The sequence below is a fragment of the Apus apus genome, chromosome 3, assembly GCF_020740795.1.
Source record: "Apus apus isolate bApuApu2 chromosome 3, bApuApu2.pri.cur, whole genome shotgun sequence".
Classification (NCBI taxonomy): Eukaryota; Metazoa; Chordata; class Aves; order Apodiformes; family Apodidae; genus Apus; species Apus apus.
In genome coordinates this window covers 7,373,300-7,396,044 of record NC_067284.1, presented here as the reverse complement: position 1 = coordinate 7,396,044, position 22,745 = coordinate 7,373,300, and the positions used below count along the sequence as shown (strand labels likewise).

General features: G+C 37.6%; 1 protein-coding gene across 3 annotated transcripts in view; it reads right to left on the bottom strand.

Moving 5' to 3' along the window:
* Positions 1–22,745, bottom strand: part of FBXL4 (F-box and leucine rich repeat protein 4) — a 62,282-nt gene that overhangs the window by 32,439 nt on the left and 7,098 nt on the right. For 2 of the 3 annotated variants that reach the window (XM_051614279.1, XM_051614280.1), the window contains exons 4-6: positions 15,298–15,330; positions 13,379–13,724; positions 5,671–5,915 (exon numbers count right to left, since the gene is read on the bottom strand). In XM_051614279.1, coding sequence (XP_051470239.1) covers positions 5,671–5,915; positions 13,379–13,724; positions 15,298–15,330 — 624 coding nt within the window. The remainder of the gene's footprint in view (positions 1–5,670; positions 5,916–13,378; positions 13,725–15,297; positions 15,331–22,745) is intronic. The other variant, XM_051614281.1, reaches the window with a different exon arrangement.

Sequence of the window (22,745 nt, the reverse complement as noted above, 5' to 3'; positions counted from 1 at the left end):
AATGCCCAGCTCTAACTTAGCTCACTTGAAAACAATCCCCAACAATGCACCTTCTATTCAAATCAACATTTCTTTACACGCTTCTCCTTTAATCACTGAGGATTGACTGGTTCCTGTTTTTAGTCTTTCCTCCTTTCGGCACAGTCATCTATCACTTTTGTTTTACTTTTATTATCAATGTTTTATATACACAATTTCTGATGTTACTTTCCTTCATCCCTTCAAGTTTGTTATGAAACATGACTGACTAAACACCCTAGAATAATGTGAACATGTACATTTCTTTTGCTAGACACTGGATTGGGCCTTCTCCTTCAAGTTTATCCTCATTCTAGGTTGCAGTATTTCCTCGTTTTTTTTGGTTGCTGGTTTTTTGTTTTGTTTTGGGGGAGGGATGGTTGGTTTTTTGTTTGGTTTGGGTTTTCTGTTTTGTTTTGCTTTAAATAAAAAAGCAATTTCACTTTCCATTACCTTCTGTCTGCTCTCATGTACTGCTGCTTGTTTACTTCCCCCCTTCAGCTTTTGGGAAGTAAGCATTCCGAAACATGAAATCTATCTATCAGCAGTTAGGACACTATTTGCTCTGCTGATGTTACACCCATCATGATGGATCAGAGGGTCATTTAGTCTTTTAACAACTTCCAATCTTGTAAGTCATGTCTGTATCATAAGCATATCCCGTGAGCCAAAGAAGATCTAAAATTAAAATTTCAAGGAACAAGAGATGACACCTTCATGTCAGAACCGGCTGCATAAGACCTCCCAAACAAAATTCCCAAAATACCTTTAGATATATACTTATTAGGGTCCTGAACACGTAACTTTGGCTCCAATGGTTTCTAATGGAACTGCATTGGATCCAAAATCTACACCTCATGCTAGCATAATGATATTCACTTGATATCCCATGGTTCAAACTTACTGAAACAAGCAGAGATCACAGTCCAGTTCTCTCTCATCTAGTCATCTTTCCTAAACACAAATAGCCACCTAGTTTTATATTCCTCTAGTGCAATTAATCCAACAGGTTCAAATCATGCTAATTTTACCAAATCTATTTTCAATTAAAATCTTGGGTACTCATTTTGTAGTCACTGACATATAAACCACTGAATTTGGTGTCCAAGAGTGAGAGGGGAGGATGTAACCTTCATTTCTGAACAACATAAGGTTGGGAAGATTTTTTGGTCTTTAGCAGTTTCCCTTATGTGTCACCTTATGCTAGCATGCAAGTAAGAGATGTTACCTCCATTACTTGACAGATAGAACACAGCCTCATTTGCCTAGCTTTCCTTGCTTGGTATCCTCCTCCTAGAACCAGCACTTCCTGAAACCAACCACTTCAGTTTGTTTCAAGCCAAACCACACACTCGTTCCAGCTACTCAAGTCTCCTGCTTTACAGAGCCTGCCAGCAGACAAGACAAATGTCAAAGAAACCCACTTGGATTTTATTCTTCCTCATTTAATTTCTAAGATCTTGAGGTCTTCTCGTTCTTCCTGTAGTTCTATCTATACGATTCCTTGCACAAACTCGGCAGAGATTTCAGAATCCCAGCCTGTCTTGCAGTTACGGTCTTGTGTTTAATCCAGTGTCTTCCAGAATTACATTTTAATATATCTCTTAAAGTCATGTTCAGATATTTTTATATTCACAGTGATGCTTCTCCTTCCAGGACCATCTATTACAGATAATTTTAGTGAAAGTATTCATGTTGCTATGACTGGAGAACAAATGGGTACATAGGGTGTAGAAGCCCAAGAAAGAACAAATGGCAATACAAGGACTGGCTGAGCAGTGTGTCTTGGTGGAATTCAGATTAGCAGGTCATCAAGACCCTTGAGCGTATATATGTGCAGGTTCTCAGGACACACAGAGTAGGCATGGGATGCTGAAGGTACAGGCTAGACAAATTGCTCTGGACACACATTTCAGTTGTCTGTGAGTATGTGTGCTGGATAGCGTGGTTGAGGAAAGTAATTTTGCTTTTAAAATGAAGGCACTTTCCCTACCTCTAAGCTATTCTAATTGCTACCATGTTATTTTCTATTCTAGCATGTATTACACTTTTTTGGTCAGCAAACCTTAGAACACCTCATGCAAGTAGGGAGAATATTAAATCCCTGATCTTGTGCTTTTCTCAAGAGCAAGTAAATTATTTCAACAAAAACATGCAAACAAACATTTTTACTTCATCTCAGTTACACCAACCCTAGGTTTTACTAAAAACAGTGGAAATTAAAGCATGAGACAGACATTTTTATATTGAGAATCCCTGTGAAATAACACATTAGTGCTATTCTCTGTGTATTCTGAGTATTTGATATATGTTTCAGTCATTTCTATGACTTTCCTGCTAGTTTGACTGGTAGCAAAGTCTCAGCAAGTTAAACACTGTCAAAATACCCTCTATTAAACAGCAGCTAAAGCCTTCAAATGTTAACAACAAAATTGTTACAGAAATATTCCTGGATGTGCTTGACATGCAAACACTGCATATCTAACCTGAGAATAAACCACTACTCATACACTTTCACAAAATGAAATGGTAGAATAAGCATCCTAATACCTCAGATACTTATAGTGAAACAGTTCAAACGAGCTAATGACATTATCAGAGATACAAAGAAATCTGAATGCAAAACTCAGTTTTTAAACTGTCACCGTCTTTGAGAGGTTTAAAGCCCTCAGAGCATTTATTTAGCATCTTCATATTTAGAATACCTCCAGTCAACTTGCTCACTTTTCCTACCTAGGTCTTAGCCCCCCCACACTGATATTCCCCTGAATTCCCCCTGCCCCTAATGCCAAGAGAAATGCAGTGCTGCTCATGCAATGCCTGCTATGAAGCCTTTGCTTATTCCCTGGCACTTGTTATTCCAGACACTTCAGACTGCTCACATACTAGCTTCATTTGTCTTTCAGTTTTCCAAATACTTTTAGTTCAATCTAAATTATAAAGTTTAGTTTAGTTAGTTTAAATTCTATGCTGAAATGAAAAATTGATGATAGTCATTTTTAGCTCTAAGGAGCAGATGTTATCAATAAGTTAAAATACCTTCAGCTTTGCCTTCGGATGTTAATATGCCTGAAGCATTCTATCTTCTCATGATAATATAGTATTTGCTTCAGTCACATTTCTTAAAATTACTCCTTTAAAAACTTTTCTACTTTAATACATTTTGACAGAAAATACGTATTTTCAATTATTTCTTACAATCATGTCTATGTGAACCTTTTAAAGCAACACAGAAATGTACACGTGCTACTTCTTTCAAGACTGTCATAAGAAACCACAGATAAAAACTTTTGAAAGATATTTGCCAAAATAAAATTTGAGTAAGAGTAGCATTTAAACACCCCCTGACTTGCAGAAATCATAACCTAAGTTGTATAAGCAGTATATATTCAAAACTACCAGTTTTGAATTCAACAGCGCCAACTCTAACACCAAATATTGAGAAAAGTGCACAAATAAAGAAAAAATTAAAAGCAGGACCTGTAAAAGTGAAATACTGTTATCTATGAGGATAAGTTATCTTGGTTTTAGCATGTTGCCATTTCAATACTGCAGGATATTTGTGAATTTACTTACAAATTTAATTTAGTAAATAACGTTTTTTCTCCTTGAACTGAAAAATATGGGTTGGCCTTTTAAAGACAGCATAAAGGAGTCCTTCAAACTGCTAAAACTTCCAGGCAGAATTCTCTGCACCTCCAACTAGCAGGTTTGACAGCTATTCCTTGTCACTTTTGCAGCAACTTGTCACAAAATGTATAAACCTGAAGTACTGGAACAAGCAATTTAGGCTCGTTTCATCTCAACCTCAAGTTGCAAGAAGACTTTTTCACCAGTTAAATGCAAAATACAAGATGCAGCTTGGTACTCTATAGGCATCCTTCACTGCCTTATTTAATAATTTCCTTTGAGAAAGAAATAGAGCACACCAAAGCCAGAGGGAGGGCCAAAGACAGCAGGATAAAGAGAAACCAATAAACTGATTCAGAAATATTCACACAGTGGGCAGCAAGAGAACATTTTACACTAATAAATGTAGTGGTACATGTCTTCTACTGACATGTACAGAGACACAGAAATACACAAGCACTTAATTTCTGCAAATGACAGTTACAGTCTGAAAATCTGGTTAAGTTTTTACTAGAAGCTAACATCAGCAGGTAACTGATAAAAGCAGTAATGCACTCTCCCCAGCAACTGAGAACCTCTTTTGTGACACTCATATTCTCAAGAATAAACTGGAAAGAAAATTTAAGTGTGAAAAAGAATTCCTAGGAAAGTCAAAGTACCTCCATTATTTGGAAACTCCATTTGCCAGAACTTCAGAGTTTATAATTCTCTGAATTTGGATGTTCATTTCTTTCAAGATTACAATAAATAAATAAATAAATAAATAAATAAATAAAAATAGCAGTACTGCATGTTCAAAAAAAAAAGAAAAATTAAAAAAAATGCCATGAAGATGCACATACTCTTAAGATTTCAAAAGACAAGATGTAATAGCTGGGCATCAGGGAGCAGGCACTTCATTATTTCAGAGTCAAATTCTCAATTAAAGTTCCCATATTTATCCTCTGCATGATGTATCTAACATGAAATCCAAATCTAGGAGAAATGTCTGCAAACCATTCAACAACTCAGTGATGTCTACCTCCTTTTTATACTAATGAGCACCAAAGAGTACAGGTCTTCTGGATTATACTGGAAGGTCAGTAAAAAAAGAAGCAACATTCTCATCTTGACAAAGTATTTCTTAAAATTATTTTACTTTCCCAGGCAAAGAACCCAGGCACCAAAGGAAAGAAAATGTTTAAATACTTGATTTAGCTTTTTAATTCAGAAAACAAATCAGAGTTAAGACAATTTTTTTAAGGTTTAATAAACACTTCTGTTTGTTATCAGTCAAGTTCTGCTTTCACTTGCCATTGCTGACTACCTCTTCGTTAAAGTAACAATTTTTGTTTAAATGAAATGCACTGATAGATGCTCTTTAACTAATGCAAATTAATAAAGAAGCAAGACATTATGTTAAGAAAGCAGAGAACACATATACAGCGACGACTCCCTGCAAATCTGCTTTTTTAATGATCTACAGCACAGTTGTATTTTCAGTTCAGTGCAAGATGCACATGCAAACTCCCTGTCTCCCAACAGGACTAATGTTTTCAATAATTTTCATGAAAATATTTGCATGTACATTACACTCCAGTGATTACTTAAGGCCTATACCCTGTAAGCAGGCACTGTAATCAGTTAATTACTGCAGCCATTCTAATACAGTCCTACTGACTCATCTATACAAAGAACAATCACAAACATTTTCTTCCTGTGGACTTTTGACAGCTTTTGGTCTAGTGGAGTCTTTCAGAAGCCCAGAAGGCAAAGCACTGCTCCCCCTGGAAGAAGCCTTTCAGTCACAGGCAGTTTGGCACGTGCAGACTCTACATATTCAAATAGGCTTCTGTTGCTATATCTAGCATCTCTTACTGTCTTAGCTGCTGTTTTTTCCTACAACATAATCATCACACCCTTTAGAGTAAACCAAAGACATTTAATGTCATCTAAGTAAGGTTTCAAATACTTAATGAAACTATTATGGAGCAGCTCTGCAAACAGAGCTTGTCAAAATACTTCTATACATTTAGCACTGACCTGCTGAATCCAGAAACAGAGATGGCTCCCCTGTTTCCAGTCCAAGATAAATTCAGCCACTGGATGAGAGTGCAGCGAGACTGTAGGTATTCCAGGGATGTGTCATTAATTCTTGCCCAGTAAGGTTGTAAACTGAGATGAATGTATTGTAGAGGATCACAGCAATGTTGATATAGTAGCTTACAAGTTTGCGCTAGTCTACACAGGTCTGGTACTGTGAGGTGACTCAAAATCAACTGGATGAGCTATATTAAAAACAGAAAAAAAGTCACAGAGGGTCATAAAGCACTTGACATGTTAAAGGGAAAACTGCAAAGGAATAAGAAAAGATGTTCTACCTTCAAAGGAAAGTAAATCCTTTTACTTAAAAGTAACTTCTCGAATAAATCATTGATTAACTATTAAAGAGAACTGTGCTGCTTTCTCAAATTGACAACACCTTAAACAAGAAAGCAAAAGGAGATCAGCACATGAAAGTGACAGGAGGGTTTCAAATTAGAAGTCTCTTTACCCATGCTAATGTAAACAGTGATATATATGTAAACACTATGTTTACATATTTCCCTTCACAGTGCCTGCACTGCCATTGATCAGAACATTAGTTGGCATCCTCCTTCTTCTCTAGCTTTGTTTTTTAAGATGGTAGCATATTTGCACAGTACATGGAAAAACGGTACCATGTCCCAGTTTCCCCACACCCTGAACTGGTTTCAGGTTTATTTGTCTGCTTCCTGTTTTAAAATTCAGTGTTTTGTCTTCTACCTTATATCCTCTCCCATCCATGCTGGACTACACAACTTGGTAAAAAATTAAACATATTCAGATCTTCTTTTATGAAGTAATCTCTTTCTTGCTGCAATACTTTGAGACTGTTTTTGTTCTACGCCAGAGTGAAATCTGAAAGGCAAAACCCCCTTACCAGAATGTATCATTTCAGCTTCAGAATAAGCACCAGCCCTTCTGACTAGCAGCACTATCTAAGTTTTCATAATGGCCCACCTTACACTCAGAAATGAAGAAATATACCCCAGTTGCTATGCTGCTCTGTTTTCCTTTATAAAGGAAGATCAACACAACAGACACATAAATACTCACTTTAGGGAAAAACAAAAATATTAAATAAAAAAAAAAATCTCCTTTAGCTTAGAAAAAGAGAGAAAGTGCAGTTGGAAAATGAAAAGATGTTTAATTTACCAGGGCTGTCTTTAACAGCTGTAAGTACCTGCACTCAAGTTATATAATATACTTGACCAAGTGTTTTCAAGCAAAGTGGGAAACAATAACTTGTATAAATTACTAACACCCCCCCCACAAAACAACTTAAACTGAACAGAGTCCTGTGCCTCTTTCAAAATAACGTTTCATTGTAACGTCTTGTAATGATTCGTAAGACAAAACCGCCAAAAATCAGAATAAAACGCTTGACATAAAATGAAAATGCAGCTTTTTGTGAGATCCAAACAGATTGCACTTCCAACGTACCAGTTTATTATGCAGCTAGCTTCCACCTCCCCTCCTCCCCCCTTCATTTTTGGAAGAGAAGAAATAAGAAAACAATCCAACTTCCTGCAAAACGAGAAATGTTACTTCCTACTCAGCTCCAGATTTAGTATTTGGATTTCAAACATCATCTACAACTCTTCAGAAAACTTCAGCCTCAATGCCAAAACACAGGGTTTGTAATACTCCAGCTTCTCTTAAGCTTGGTTTTCAAGCCTTCCCCCTCTTCTCTCCTCCATGCTCCTCCCCTCCTAAAAACAGCCCAGACTTTTTGCCTCTGTGGGTTGTTGCCTCTTTGCCTCACCTCAGCTTGATGCCGATGACCTGCACAGACATTTCAAGGCAGAAGATATTATACATATATATATATATATACACACACACGTATGTATGTATGTATAGACACACACATAGGCATATACAGTAACTGCAGTTAATATATTGTAATCAACAAGGTTTGCTCCCAACTGACATTTAGAGAGAGAACAAACTAACTGGGAGCTAACACAGATATAATGCCAAGTTGATATCTTTATTTTTACTTGGGTCAGACCAAAACTTCTGTTTAAAAGCTGCTTAACAGTTTTGCTTGTCATTCTAATAGCAAATACCTAAACATACACCTATTTTCTAATAACATCAACTCCCTTTAAATTTCAGTATTCTGAAAGACAGCTTCAAATTATTTTGCAATCTTTCAGCTGTTCAACACTTCATAAACCACCTAAATACCTATTTCCTAAATGTCTTTTCCCATTCTTATTTAGTAAGTTTTCTAGAGCAGAGAGCTCAGCAAAGGCTGTACAGTTGGCTAAATTTATGTCTACACTTGAAGTGGCATAATAATGTCTGATAAAAACAAAGTAACACCAATATTGATAGCTTCTGAGCAGTAAAGATAATGGTGAATGAAACTATTAAGTGCCTCAGCAATGTCCCTTTACACTGATGTTTTCAATGAGTATTTCACAACATACAGTATGTTGTGACTCCTCCTCACTGAAAATGAAATCTCAGACCACATGAATGTCTTAATCAGAAAAAATCATCCCCCTTTATTTTTTACTGAAATTATGCTACTTCATAACGTCTAGAATGAAAAATATAATGAAATGTCACTATGACAACATTCAGATAGAAAATACTTTCTCGCTTTTGATTAAATACAGGTAACAGGTTCCAATAACCATTAATCACTGTTAGTCTGGAGTCTGTCAGAAATTCACTTTTTATATATGTGTATCCTTGCCTAAAGTACAATTTGGTACCATAATGAGTCTGTGACATGATGGGCCATACAGTGCCATGCCATGTTCATGGAGATTCCAAGAATGCTGCAGTACTGAGTATCTGCTTTGAAAACTAATTTCCTAACAGCTTCTCACAAACAACTTTTTCTACTCTGCATTTATGAAAACTTATGGCAATCATTATTGCTTCACACTTTCTTATAAACCTATCAGTAAAAACGAAGATTCTTGGAAAAACAATACAAAGGAGTATAAATGGGAAAACAAAATATAATTCCTACTATACTGGTGACCTTTTTAGGCTCGAATGGACCAAAAGTACCAAAGTACTTTCCCATTTCCAGGGCAAACATGACACGTGCCAGCTTTAGAGATGTGATGAGATCAACACTCACTACAGTGAAAACCTCCAAAACCTGGAAGTTTCCAAATCAAAATTCTCCACAACAATTCAATGAACAGCCAATATACAAATTCATTGTGTGCTTTTTGAGCACATGGAAGACCCTGACTCATATCTGTGTTTACCATCATCATAGTCCCTAATTGCAGGATCTCACATATATGCATGCATACATTTTGAATTATCAATTGAAAATTGTAACATCTTAAAAAAAACAACACCTCATCCACTTCAACGTGGGCTTATAAACTCAGATGGAAGCTTATATGCTCCACCACACTCTTCAATACATGGGTTAGAACTTTACCAGTAGTGTAGCTTCTTAAAAGCTTTACCTACCCTCAAGTTTCTCCAGCTTGTTAAAGCTTTTTTTCTGAGTCAGAGCAAGCAATAACTCTTTGTACTAAATAAAATCCTTTCTGTGGCTAAAGCACAATAACACACAGTAAGATTTGATAAAAAATAATGCTTGGATGCTGGTTAAACCTAGAACATCTGCATACCCTACAAATTTCCTCTTTCAGTTCTTCAAGTGTGAGTCCCTCCAATATGAAAAGACATTGGCCTATGAAAATCACTCCTTCAGAAACATGCAAATGAACAACTGGCAATTTTTTAATTCCGCAACTAGTCTACAGCTTGGACTCTTGATTAATGAGAATTATACTAAGATATGCGCAGATAAAGGACAAAGGGTACGTGCACAAAAAGGTAAAGAGAGAAGGCAGGAAGGAGACTAGGGTATTCTAGGGCTTTTGACATTCCTCAACTTAGTTTAAGAAAACACAGTTCCATGATCCTATAGCTTGCACCAGCAAATACAAACAATATTTAATAAGGAGTGTGAACACGTGAGAAGTGGATCTTGCAACTGTTTCACAAACACAACCATTTATGTCTCGCTTTTCTTTATTCTACTCACATAACATGCTTTGGCAGAGTAGGCTTTACATCACCAGGCTACAGGTTGTGATCGCCTCAACAATGAAAGGTTATGAAGGTTTTAAGCCTCTTCTTGATTCAAAGAACAGAAAAGGATCTTGCTGACAGACTGCACAATCAAATAATTGAGACTCCAGAAGGACTAAAGCTAGAGAGATCTCCTTTATGTGTCACTACTCCTGAGCCTAGACTGCTACAGCAACTAGCAGTATATTTTGCCATTAACTGAAGGGAATCTTGTGTCATATGGTTATTAGCTGTAAAGACAGCTTTTAACACCCTCAAGAGTTTCTCTTCCCAAAAAGAAGTGTAAAATCTTGCTGTATCTGAAAGCCTACAAGTATTTGTTCTGTAAGGATGGAAGAAGTTTACTTGTTGAGGGGAAAAAAGTGTACAACTCAAGAAATGTTCCTGCTTATCACTCCAACTCTTCTATCTAAAGTTCATTTAAAGGATGCATATCTTACATTCAAGACTCATCTTCTGGAACACAGGTGCCAAATCCACATTTAGCAGTGAAATTCACTTCCCCAGTAGACATGAACAACTCATAAATCTTGTAGGCAGCTTTAGGAAAAACTGGCTTCAAGGAATGACAAAGATGTCATTTATATTTTTAATACAAATTTTTATATTAAAAAAATATCTTTTGGACTGCAGCATGCAGGATTTCTCCTGACCCTCCTCTCTGGAGAACTAAAGATAGTTTCTTGGTACCTGGCACATCTTGGCGAGTCTCAAACTGCACAACAGATATGCTGTGGCAGGTATTCCTCACCTTTCTCAAAGGCTTTTAATTTGTTCAGGCTTTCAGATTAAAAAAAAGTAAACCAACTAAGACTAAAGCCTGACTACTTCACCTTACAAGCAGCACAAGTTAGTCAAAGATAACTGGGAAGACAGACAAGAACATGAAGTGTCTGCCAGGAACTCCTTCCTCAATTTTAAGGTAATTCCAGAGAACAGATGATAGTACAATTACTTCACACCTACTAAGGGCTGGTTAACACTGTCCATGAGTAGGGTAGGAAAATTCTCTCACCTAGTTCATCCAAGATTTCACACTTTCTTCTAAGGAAATCTGTGCCACAGGAGTAGAACATTTTTCCCTTTTGCAATCTAGACTCTTCCAATAATTTTTTTTTGCTGCTCACACTGCAAATCATTCCTAATGCCATTTTGACGAACAACCCAGTCTACAAAAGGATCATCTATGGAAGTTTCAGAAAGACAACAAAGGCAAAACAAAGGCTGGAGGAACTGCTGCCTACTTTAAGATTAGCATTGAAGACCACTCAGCCCGTGTACTTTGTGAATTATGGAGGGTAGTATGAGAAAGTCTGAAACAGCTCAAATAAGGAATAGGCAGAGGTATGAAGACTTAGAACAGCTACACATTCACAATCAACATGAATGAATAAAAATATGGAATTTTTCATTTAATGTATCAATCAAAACTGGAAGGAGTCAGCAGCTGCCTTACTTCATCACTACAAGGTTTGAACACTTCCCAGAAAAATCTGACACTTGTCAGTCTTGAAGACAGCACAGACAGTACTGTTCCCATATCTGATAAAAGACTATCATACTACAAAGTACACCATTTTTGTTGTTCTGATACCCAAGCCTTCCATCCAGACCAAGAAAGTAGGAGACTGGGATTTCTTCTGTCACAAAACCAGTCCAGAAATAGTCCTTTGTAGTTTTCTGATAAACATTCCACCTATATTTTCAGTTTCTTTAAATCAAAGCAGAAGAAAAAAACCTGCTTGATATTAATAGACCATATAAATGCATTCATGAAACCCAACTTGTTAAAAAATGGATAAAAAGGAAGCAGGTACACAAACAGGAAGGCAGAAAAGCATAATAAAGTACATGAAGGTAGAAGTTCACAGGAGTAACAAGACCACACAAGTATTACCTAAACTGTAATCTAAATATGTATAATCATATGGAACAGAAAAGAGATTAATCAATCTCTCTGACAATCTATGATACTATGAATCAATTTATCCAGCATTTTCAAACAAAACTTCCTAGATTTAAATCAAATTTTCTCTACAATTAATTTATGTGAACTACTAAACCCAACACATTCTCAAACTTTCAAACACACGCTTTTAAGATGTTCTGGAATCAACTGCACCTTGGCGTACGCAAAGTAGTTTCTTTACTTCAGTATTGATACACAAGCATCAACCAAAAAATAAGTAAAATCTGTTAAACACTCCTGGGAAAAAAACACCACCACTAGACCTACTTCAGGATGAAGTCAGTATCCTCATTTATTATTCCACCACAGCAACAAGAAACCCACCAAACTCAAGAACTGAAGATGACTTAGAAGATAAACACACAGGAGGAAGATGGGAGACAGTTGTTACATTCTCTTTCTCAGTTTCCTCTTTCAAGCTCAGCAAACATCTGCAGGTTACTAGGGCACATGGTCACCCTACCATGCCCTTTGCATGCTGACTTACTTACAGACAAAACGTGACAAAACCAAAATATTATTTGATTAGGTTCTGGAAGTGCCCTGCAACCAATCAGTGACAGCATCTCTCACCATCTTTGCTGCACTTTGAAAACCAAGTCTGACTCAAGCAGGAGTACTCTGAGCATCTGATAAGCCACCACAGCAAACACACACTTGCAGTACCCCAAAAAACAGGAACAATCATATCTCTGCCCAAGTCTCATCGGCAAAAGCTCCTTTCCACTATATGCAAGCTCAATTTATTTCAGGAGAGGTGAAGATAATTATTTCATCTCTCAATTCTTACTCTAACTACAGTACTAGCCTCCATAAACAGTTACACCCCACCGAGAATTTCCTGGGCTGCACACACAACATTCAGCAATCACACATCATCATCTCATTATATTGGAAATTACAGGAAAGAAAATATTTGTCTACACTGACTCTGAGCACACTTGTTACTCCCCCACTGCCAGGGAATCTGAAAGGAGTAGTTTTGTCACAACTGCTATCTATGCTGATGATAGAACAAAAAGTATCAAACACCAAAACAAGACAGTGTACAGAAGTGTAAAGAAGACTTTTTACCTGCACCATGATTCAAAACTTAGCCAAATGGAAGCAGTTTATTTCATAATCATACGAAAATATTTTTGCAGTTTCACAAAGTTGTGGGTTTTTGTAAGAGAGATAAAGGGAAAATAAAGTTTTAGCCTACTGCAAACTATTTCCACTTCCAGATCTTTATTTGATCTTTTCATATCTCCTATATATATAATCTTTGCTAAGCATGAGGACTGAAACTAGTGGAAAACTGCCAGAAGCTTCTGAGTTCAAGATCTAAAAATTCATGGTTGAATAACTGGTGTAAAATCTATGTGCATGGACCAATTCTCGAGAAACAGAAGTGCAGTAACTATTCACATACCAGCTAAGTAGCTTGCTAATTTCCATCCCTGGAAGTAGACAGACTTCCATAATTCAGGCATAGCTATACAATAACTGCAGGAGAGTCATAGAAGAATGCAAGGAACTGGATAAAAACAACAATCTTGACCAGTGCCCTGTAAAGCACTTTTGCACCCTTCATGATGAAGACAAATACATTAAATATAAAACTGCTTTCCTTACCTCATAAGGCAGTTTATCAAAATATCCGTTAGTTGGCCATTCCCTGAGGGCAACAATGCTGAACTGTTTATTAACGTTGTCCACTCCACAGCTGTACTTCTCTTCATCCTCATCTTCATCAATATCATTCATATCAATCATGGAAGTCTTAAGTGAGAGCACAGGTCTCTCTTTCACCCCGTGTAGCACTACTGCATCCAATTCCGTGTAATAGTCCAGAAGAGAGCTGTTCACTTCCAGTCGGATTAAGTTTGTGGGAAAGTTGATCTGTTTGATACAAGGTGTGAACTGCCGAGCCTGAGGACCATTCACCTTTGTAGGTGCCTCGGACCAAAGGATTTCCCATCTGTGAAAGAACAATTGCACACATGGACAGTACAGGGAGTAAAATCAGAGTTACTAAAAGCAATTCCTGAACACAGTAAGACTACTTCTCTGTCAGAAGTATTTATCAAGTGAGAAACATGGCTGAAAAGACAATGAAAATTGTATTTTCCCTACATTAGGTAAATATCCTAAGGGTGAATTTAACAAGGCACACTAATCCATGACCTTAGCACATTTTCTCTGCATGGCTAACTACCAAAACAAGCTGCATACTCAGTCACACACTTGTGTTAGAGTACTGGTATTCACACACAACTCATTCTAACATCTCACGGGTAAGGTAATTGTAACCAACGGATTACAGATGTCTTCACAATGATAGTGTGTTAGTTTAAGTATGCATGGGACAGTCTTGCCATGTCACCAAAACATACAGTCAACCTCTCTTATTTCCTACAAAAGGACAAAAGGTTTCCACAAAACCTTTTAAAGACTTTTTAACATCAAACCTGTTCAAATTGCAGCATTGAAAATTATTAAAATAATCTAAACTTTATTTTGTTTATCTGTCTAGGTAAGAAAACTATTCCTTTTAAAAGCAATTCACTGTAAAATTACCAAAGAAAACAGAATCTTTAAGTAATTTGTGAAGGGGTTCTCTTCAAAACAAAACAAAACACATTAGAATTTCCAAACTGCTAAACTGAAAAGGTTTTTTCTCTTTGGTCCAGCGACAGAAAGAGGGTCAGGGCACGCACAGAACATCCATACATACCCCCCCACTTTCACACCCAGACTTCAAGTCATCTCCAGGAAATAAGAGTGGAACCTGCTGCCAACTGACTGATCTGGAGAATCAAGTTTTACATTCAGTAAGTTTTCAGTGCTCCCAGAATTGCCCAAAGGCCCAAAACCAGAAACATGCTCTTTGTATGTGCATGAGCCCTCATACAGTGAGTGGATTTTGGAGGTCCTTCAGTCACTGAAGCCCATCTTTCCTTCCCTCAAGTCTAGATAATTCCTAAAGAAAGAAACCTTCAGCATCCACTGCTGCTGTTCCCTTTCACAGTATTCTTACAGCGATCATTGCATCTTGTGCATAACCCAGACACTTTACATTTACTCCACCTCTTTCCCATCACCCTCATTCCAGCTTCAAGGCTTTCTCTCAGGCTATTTGTCCTGTTACTCAGGTCTCAGAAAGGCTGTACCTGCTCCCTAGTACCTGAGCATCTCAGCTTTCCCTACCAGCTACCACTGCTCTGCACTTACAAGTATGGCTCAACAGAGACACATACTGCAGAACACATGCAGGGGGGAAATTTAAAAAAACAAAAAAACCAAACATGCTTTATTTTCAAGAACAAAAGGCTTAAACTTTGCCCATCATGACAGAAAGCAAAACAAATATAAGGATTTTCATTAAAATACAGCACACAGTATAAATAAGGCTTAGAAGCTTGATATTTACTACTCTTTCAATGATAGGAAAATTAATACATATCAGCTGAAACTTCAATTTCATTATGGATATTTTCAAGCATGCACAGATACATTTTCCTATCTTGCATCGTGCCTCTCTCTACAAATACCTTGCAGTAGAACAGGAGGCCTGCAGAAGTCTTCTGTCAAAGGAAAAGAAAAATAATTCATGAACTAAAAACAAACATGCAGGACTGGTGAATATATGGCACGTCAGAAATTACCAACATAGAAAAGTAGACAACCCTGCCCTAACTTCAACAGTATTTGTAAGAGAGATTTATTATTAAGAGAAGATTTCATTCATCCAGGAAATGAATGTCAACTCATGGCAAAAAGTAACACATATAGTCTCACTGTCAGGCCCTCTCACACAGGTCGATTCCCTAAGCAAATGCTTAAATGCTGGCAATGCACATAACCTTTCCTAAACACATCCAGATCACCATCTGACATTTGGCTCAGACACTTTCATATACCTGCTCAAAATATCCTTAGGGAAACTCAAGGCTATTTTTTCCCTCAAGTAGCACATGCTGGACCATCAACTTCTAAGAAAATTTGTCTCAGTTATTGACTTCTCCTTTGGTGCCCTCGAGAGACCATCATCTACCAGTAGCAGAGCTCTGGAAAAAAATAATGCATCTGGAAGCCCAGGTTCATCAAATTGCAGACAAATAACCTCCTTCAGCAAGGAGCATGTCTTGTTCCCAGCCTTTGCAATACACTAGAGATCTGGAAAGACATGTAGCTTTACTTTACAATGTTGGGAAACAACATGTTACGTACCAATTGCTGATGAGCAACAAGACCAGCAACTAACTTCCACTGCCCTTGTTGTGCTGTTTTCATCAACAACACTCCTCTAAAGAAGTTCTCTGTTAGTGTAACTGGAAATCCTCAAGTCTACCAGGGTGATGTTTTCCTCTCCCTTGGTAGCACCACACACAGCTCTGAGTTAACATTGGTATGTCTTTTCTAAGTGTTGGCATACTCTTAATACGCCCATATTGCAATTGGAAGTGGTCTCTTGATCCACAAACAGCATTTTGACTCTTGGGCTACCTGTAATAATTACAGGTTTGTCCATTTTATCTACACACAGGGTCCATATTATGTCCCATTCTGAGCTCCCCAGGTCAAGGGGGACAGGGATTTACTTGAGAGTCCAACAGAGGGCTATGAGGATGATTAAGGAACTGGAACACCTGTCTTATGAGGAAAGGCTGATACACCTGGGGCTGTTTAGTCTAGAGAAGACTAAGAGGGGATCTTACTAATGTATATAAATATCTGAAGGGTGGGTGTCAAGAAGGAAGGGCCAATCTCTTTTTAGTCATGCCATGTGATAGGACAAGGCGCAACAGATGCAAACTGGAACACAGGAAATTCAACCTCAACATGAGGAAAAACTTCTTTACTGTGAGGGTGATGGAGCACTGGGACAGGCTGCCCAGAGAGGTTGTGGAGTCTCCTTCTCTGGAGACTTTCAAGACATATCTGGATGTGTTCCTGTGTGACCTACCTTCGTCGGTCCTACTCTGGCAGAGGAGTTGGACCATATGATTTCCAGAGGTCCCTCTCAACTCCTAACATTCTATGATTCCATGATTCCATGGGTGGGAGTGAAGACTCCACAGTTGGAAACGGATAATTTCCAAGAGGCTTCAGGAAGAACTGCATTCCTGTTCTGGAGCATGTTTTTGTTACGGCTATCCCATTTCAAAATCCTTGGGAAGAAAGGTATTTTCCAAGCTTAAGATGCTCAATAAACTATTTAACCCAAAACAAAGAGAAACTGAATCCCAAAATGTAACTGTTAAAGTAGTCAAAGGTCCTTCCCTCCACCTTTTTTAGTTAATTAGGTAGCTCTCAAAAAAAACAAGGAGAACCAAATGACTGAAGGTAGGACATTGCTGGTCCTCAAATCTTGCAAATACAGAGGAACAGCTGACCAAAGATATTGCAATGGGAGTGTTTTGATAAGATTTCACCAGCAGTGTGCTAGAAAGCTTCAGTCTTTACACTACCATGCAAAGCTTGAATGAGAGGCAGTAACATCTGTATTATTTCCTCTGATGATTGAAGAAAATTATAACTTCAAGTTTTCCCATTCAGCTTTAATGGACTCAGTTTTCCCATAAGACTTCTCTACCTCATGAATATATCCAGGAACTCATTTTGCTCAAAGTTCTCATACTAAAGACTCCATACATCTATGTGTTAAAAAAAAAATAATAATTCCCATTTTCTTTCCCTTACTGCGAAGAAAAATCCAGTCTAGTGATTTTTAGGCTGAGAAACATATTTGCAAGGTTTCTGTCAAATGAAAGCAGATATTTAATGCTTGTTTAATTTTTTGTGATGATGCCTGAGTCGACTTGATTACTTCTGAAGAAAATACATTAATAAGAAAGATTATTTGGAAAAGTGGCTCCTAAGAAAGTAATCAGGTTTCTCTGCAGGAAGACAAGATTAAACTTTGCCTGTAATCTGCTGAGATCTCTTGCATTGTAAAATTGAGATTGATGTAGAAAGTGAATAAAGCACTATGAGGTATTCAAGCACAAAAAATAAATGCCTTGTCCCAAGACACTTGTAGCTGTGTCAAAAGCCAAACGAAGGGAAACTTTCAGACAGACTAACAAGGAGAACATAAGGAAACTCAGAGAATAATATGACCACAACTTTTCTGAAATTGCAATGTCTGCAACAATTATAAGCATTACGTGTGATTATAATACATACCACCTGCTCTTACCTAAGCAAGTGCTCTGTACACCATCTGTAGGCTACTTACAAGAAAACATCTCCTGCCTGCTAAGATGCCAGGGATGCTTCAGCACACTATGTTCAACACAACCTGGAACGTGCACACAACTGAAGAGTTTGTAAATAAAAGAGGCAAGGACTGACCATGAGAGCAATTTTAGAACCATTCGGATCAAGGTGGTAAGTAGAGTTAACAGCAGTCTAATCACTATGGGGGAACACACAACAGGTTTTCATTTCTGCTTTGAGAGTTCAATTCTGAAATACCATGAAGAGCAGAAAGGACTCCAAGAATACTCAGGGAATTTAAGAGGAAAAGAGATTTGAAACACTTGCTCTGTCCACATGAGATTTGTACGGATTTCTCAAAAATGTCTGCGTCCCATGAACTCAGAATTCATTCTTCTATGACAATCATTTTGACAAGAAAAAGCTGTTTCCCTGAAGACGTCAAAACAAGTTATAAGTAAGGATGCAAACAGCTAGAACTTAAGCTGTGAGTTACACGTAGGTGAGATACAGCCCTGAAGGTCCTTTATCACATTGTCATGTGTTGATGGGATCAGCAGTGTTTTGGGTTTCTCCAACTGAGATTCACAGGGACCAAAAGGTAGAAGAATCATCCAAATGCCACTCACTCTCTTTCAAGCTCTGGACACTGCCTTTTTTGCTTCACTCCCTTTATCGGAACAGGGGATTTTTCCCGTCCAAAATTTTGATTCCAATCCTGGCTGCCAGCAAACAAAGCTGCAACATTCCCACCTGGATTAAACTTCAGAGAGTGAGTCTACTGCATAAACACACAGACTTCCTAATGAAAGGAGAGAACCTTTTATTTTATCCACCTCTCTGTCTGCTCTTCAGATTGCAGCAGCTTCTGCCTCTACAGCCTTTAAGACCTTCAGAAACAGACAGAAACCTTGTATGCAGCACACACAGCTAACCTAGAAAATATTAAGCCAAGCTGTTGTTCTACAAAATTGAAACCAGACTCGGATTTTTGTTCAAAAAAGCACCCTAAATTACATGAAAAAAAAGTTAAATAGAAATAAATGGCAGGAACACACTAGGCAGAATGTTGCCACTGGTACTTCTGGAACTGTTTCCAGTCAGTCAAATGATCATGATATCTCACCCGTGAGAAACAACCAAATCAATGTTATACTTTATCTGTGGAAAATAAGGAAAAAAAAATAATCACAAAACAATCTCCCATCTAGTAAAGAAGTAATCATTGCATAGCAGTAAGGACATGCTCTGAAACATCACCCCAAGCACTGCCACACATCCCAGACTAGTTAGCAATCTCTGGTTTCGAGCTTTTATAAAAGTATATGACTATGTGGTATCACTATAATGTACAGAAGGTAAGAGAGACTGTCAAATTAAGTTAAAAAACGACCATAACAGAAGAACAGGCACCATTTTTTTCTTTTGTATTCCAAATTTAAAAAGCAAAGTTATTTTTCTAAAAGGAAGAAGGTGGAAATCTATCTATGACCTGTGAGTTCTCATTTGAGCACACACAAACTATTTCTGTCTGCCACCAGCTAACTATTAGGAGTATCAGAATGTTTTGGAAGGGCTGACAAGGAAGAAGCCATTAGGCAATCTCCAACAGTAAGCCTTCTGGGAAATGAGGAGGAAAGAGAAAGAGGAAAGAAAACTTTTTCCTCATCACAGAGGCCAGCTGTAACTTATCCATCCATCTAATATGCCATGAGAAACAGAAAATCCTCTTGGTTGTGTTCAGCTCATGCTACTGTCAGGTGCAACGTCCTCATCACACCTGTGTGGAGCTCTGCCTCCTCTGGCTGAAGAGGGACTCAAGGTTGTCACCAAACCCTAAGTACACAGAATATTAATCTCAGTACAAAATCTCAAGGCTACACTGGTATAATAATCACAGCACAACACAACACACAAACGGGAGGGATTTCTTCACCACATAAAAACTAAGACTATATGCTGAAATACTCCGTTAATCTCAGATTATTAATTGTTCCTTGTATTTTCTGCACTCAGATAATTCATGTAAGAAATTTGTACATAGATACTAACATACGTTAGTATAGTTTGAGAAATTACCAAAAACTTCTCACCAGTCAAGGTGAGATTGGCACTAATGAAAAACACAAGAGATATCCATGTGTAATGACAGCAGTTTCTCTCATATTTATGATTTTTTAAAATTGTTTTATGCAGAGGAGAGTGATGTAATGTCTTCTGTGTTTGAAGAAGCAAAAGATATGAGAGGACAGAGAAAGAGGAACTTCAAATTAACTGTTGTGCTTTAAGCATTAGAATTATTTAGGACTGTATTTAGGACTATTACATTCCACTCTGAAATATAAATGCTTATTCCCATTCCATGAAAAGCTGATCCCACCTCTAAAACGACTCTAAATAAAGCTGTAACTGACAGCAGTAATTCCATGCACCAGCAACAGAGGAACATGACTAAAGAACTAGAGTTTTCCTGAACACCTGCATAAATTGTTCTTTAATGCAACTCAAGCACAAAGTGAGCAACAAAGCAACATACTGGCCAATGATGCAGGCTACAGCCATTTTTCTACAAGAATATATGAAGTCCTCTTGAGCAAGGACGGCAGTACATGAACATACAAGAGCTTCTTGTGGGTGAGAAGCTTTTCCACAGCAGTCTTGGATAAGCTGATGTTTTAAACACTAGGCAAAGAGAACAAAGATTACTTGGCTGTATAGCCACTAGTTTAATCCACCAAGCATAACATTTAAACAAGTCTCAAAAGACTTTTTACTCTCAACAGTTTTGACTCCACTTTTAATTTGGTCTTCGCTTAATATCAAAGTGAGAACTGGTGAAAAGGAACCTTTCTAATGACCTGTCTTTTCTATATTTGTGTTCAGGAAGAAACAGATTCAGAGCATATAAAACAAAGAAGCACTTTAAGTTCTTAAGTAATAAAGTGATTTAAAATTGAGTGTCAAAGTAGTCAGAAGAAGAAAACAAAGTCCTGAGTACCCTTTGAGTAAATGGAAAATAGCCTTTTTTAACAGAAGAAAACAGTATGGCAGTTCTTTAAGTCTAAAACATCAGCTAAACACAGAATCACCTGACATTATCAACAGCATACCACCTTCAAAACATTTTTTTTAGTTGACATCTCAGAGAATTTTTGGAAGTGAAAACAAGGAACCAAGTACTGAAGCAGAAAAGAGACTATTCTTGTAGGTTTTCATATTCCTCTCATAAAGCTGAGAAAACAGAGAGAAAATACTGCATACCTCATGTAGAGAAAGGGTTCCTTCATCTTCCCTTCAAGACACCACATGTGAGACATGATTGTCTTTTTCAGAAGAAAAAAGGAGACAAATCAAATATCCAGAGAGCTGGATTTTAGGTATTTCCACATCCATTTTCTCTTAACTCTCTGAACAATTTTGTCTTTTTTTAAGTGCACTTTACCGAATAGCTCCTTCAGTTAACATCCCTTGAGCTTTCCTTCAACACTTCTTGGTCTTTACGCAAACCTAAATATATTGTTTTATGAACCAAAACCTAAGCAGACATTTTTATAAACCAGCTTTAGCTTACTATTTGGAATTTTATTGCCCTGCAGCACACTGTCTTAGCATTACCCTAATGCAATACGACCAGCAGTTACAGAGATTATCTCTACATGAACCTGTGCTACATCACAAAATAAAGTAGTAAAATCAACCACAGAATCATTTTCACTGGAAAAGACCTTTAAGGTCATTGAGTCCAACTGTTACCCTAGCACACAGCCAAGTTCTCCACTAAACCATGTCCCTAAGCACCACATCTACACATCTTGTAAATACACCCACGGATGGTGACTCCACCACTTCCCTGCCCAGCCTGTGCCTGACAGCCCTTTCAGTCAAGAGTTTTTTCCTAATATCACAAAACAAAGAAGTAAAACGAAAGTTCCCAGAGTAACTGGCCAAAAGCCATTTCACACTAGCTTCTCATCAGTATATAATTAATAGAGAGCTGTAAAACTAACAATGCACTACACAACAATAGATGACAGAATCACACAAAACAGATTAATTGGGAATTTAGTACATAACATGACACTTGATATTCCGGGGTTTACGAATAAACATCAACAGTCCAATGTTGGAAGCATGGGATAATAAGTTAGACCTAAAAGTATGCTTTTTAGCTGCATCTGTAAAAGGCAGGTCAGGGAGAAGACATCCAGCACCCAAGCTAACATGTTTATACCACCAAAGCGTGCACTTCAAAGTAATAAAGTTATTTGTTGGCATTTTCTCCTTTCCTGTATGGGCTTAGTATAATTTAATATCTTTTTAATTTATACTGAGTACTTTGTACATGCTTCTAGTGTTTACCCATGTTTTTCCCCACTATGTGCTTTTATCTGTTCTCTTTCTCCTTCCATTTCTATTTCCTCACCTCCTCACTAAGAGCTTCACACCCCATACACTGTTTTTCTTTATTATCTTACTATTCCCCAGGCAGGTCTGGAGTCTCTAGAATTTCATCAAGAGTTCCTGCTATGAGGAAAAGTAATAGGATCAAATCAGCTTCTTTTAGTCTACGAAGCAAGTGTAAAAATGAAGTTCAGCTCACAGCCTTTGACCTGACCAAAAATAAAGACCAGATGAACAGCATCACCTTTTGTCCAACTGTTCTATACTTCTGGTTTTGGCCTCATTTCCACATGAATAGTTATAGTGCCCAATTTTACTACACACACAGCCGAAAGGTTGCAGAGACAGGAAGGAGTTCACGGCTACTTGAAGAGGG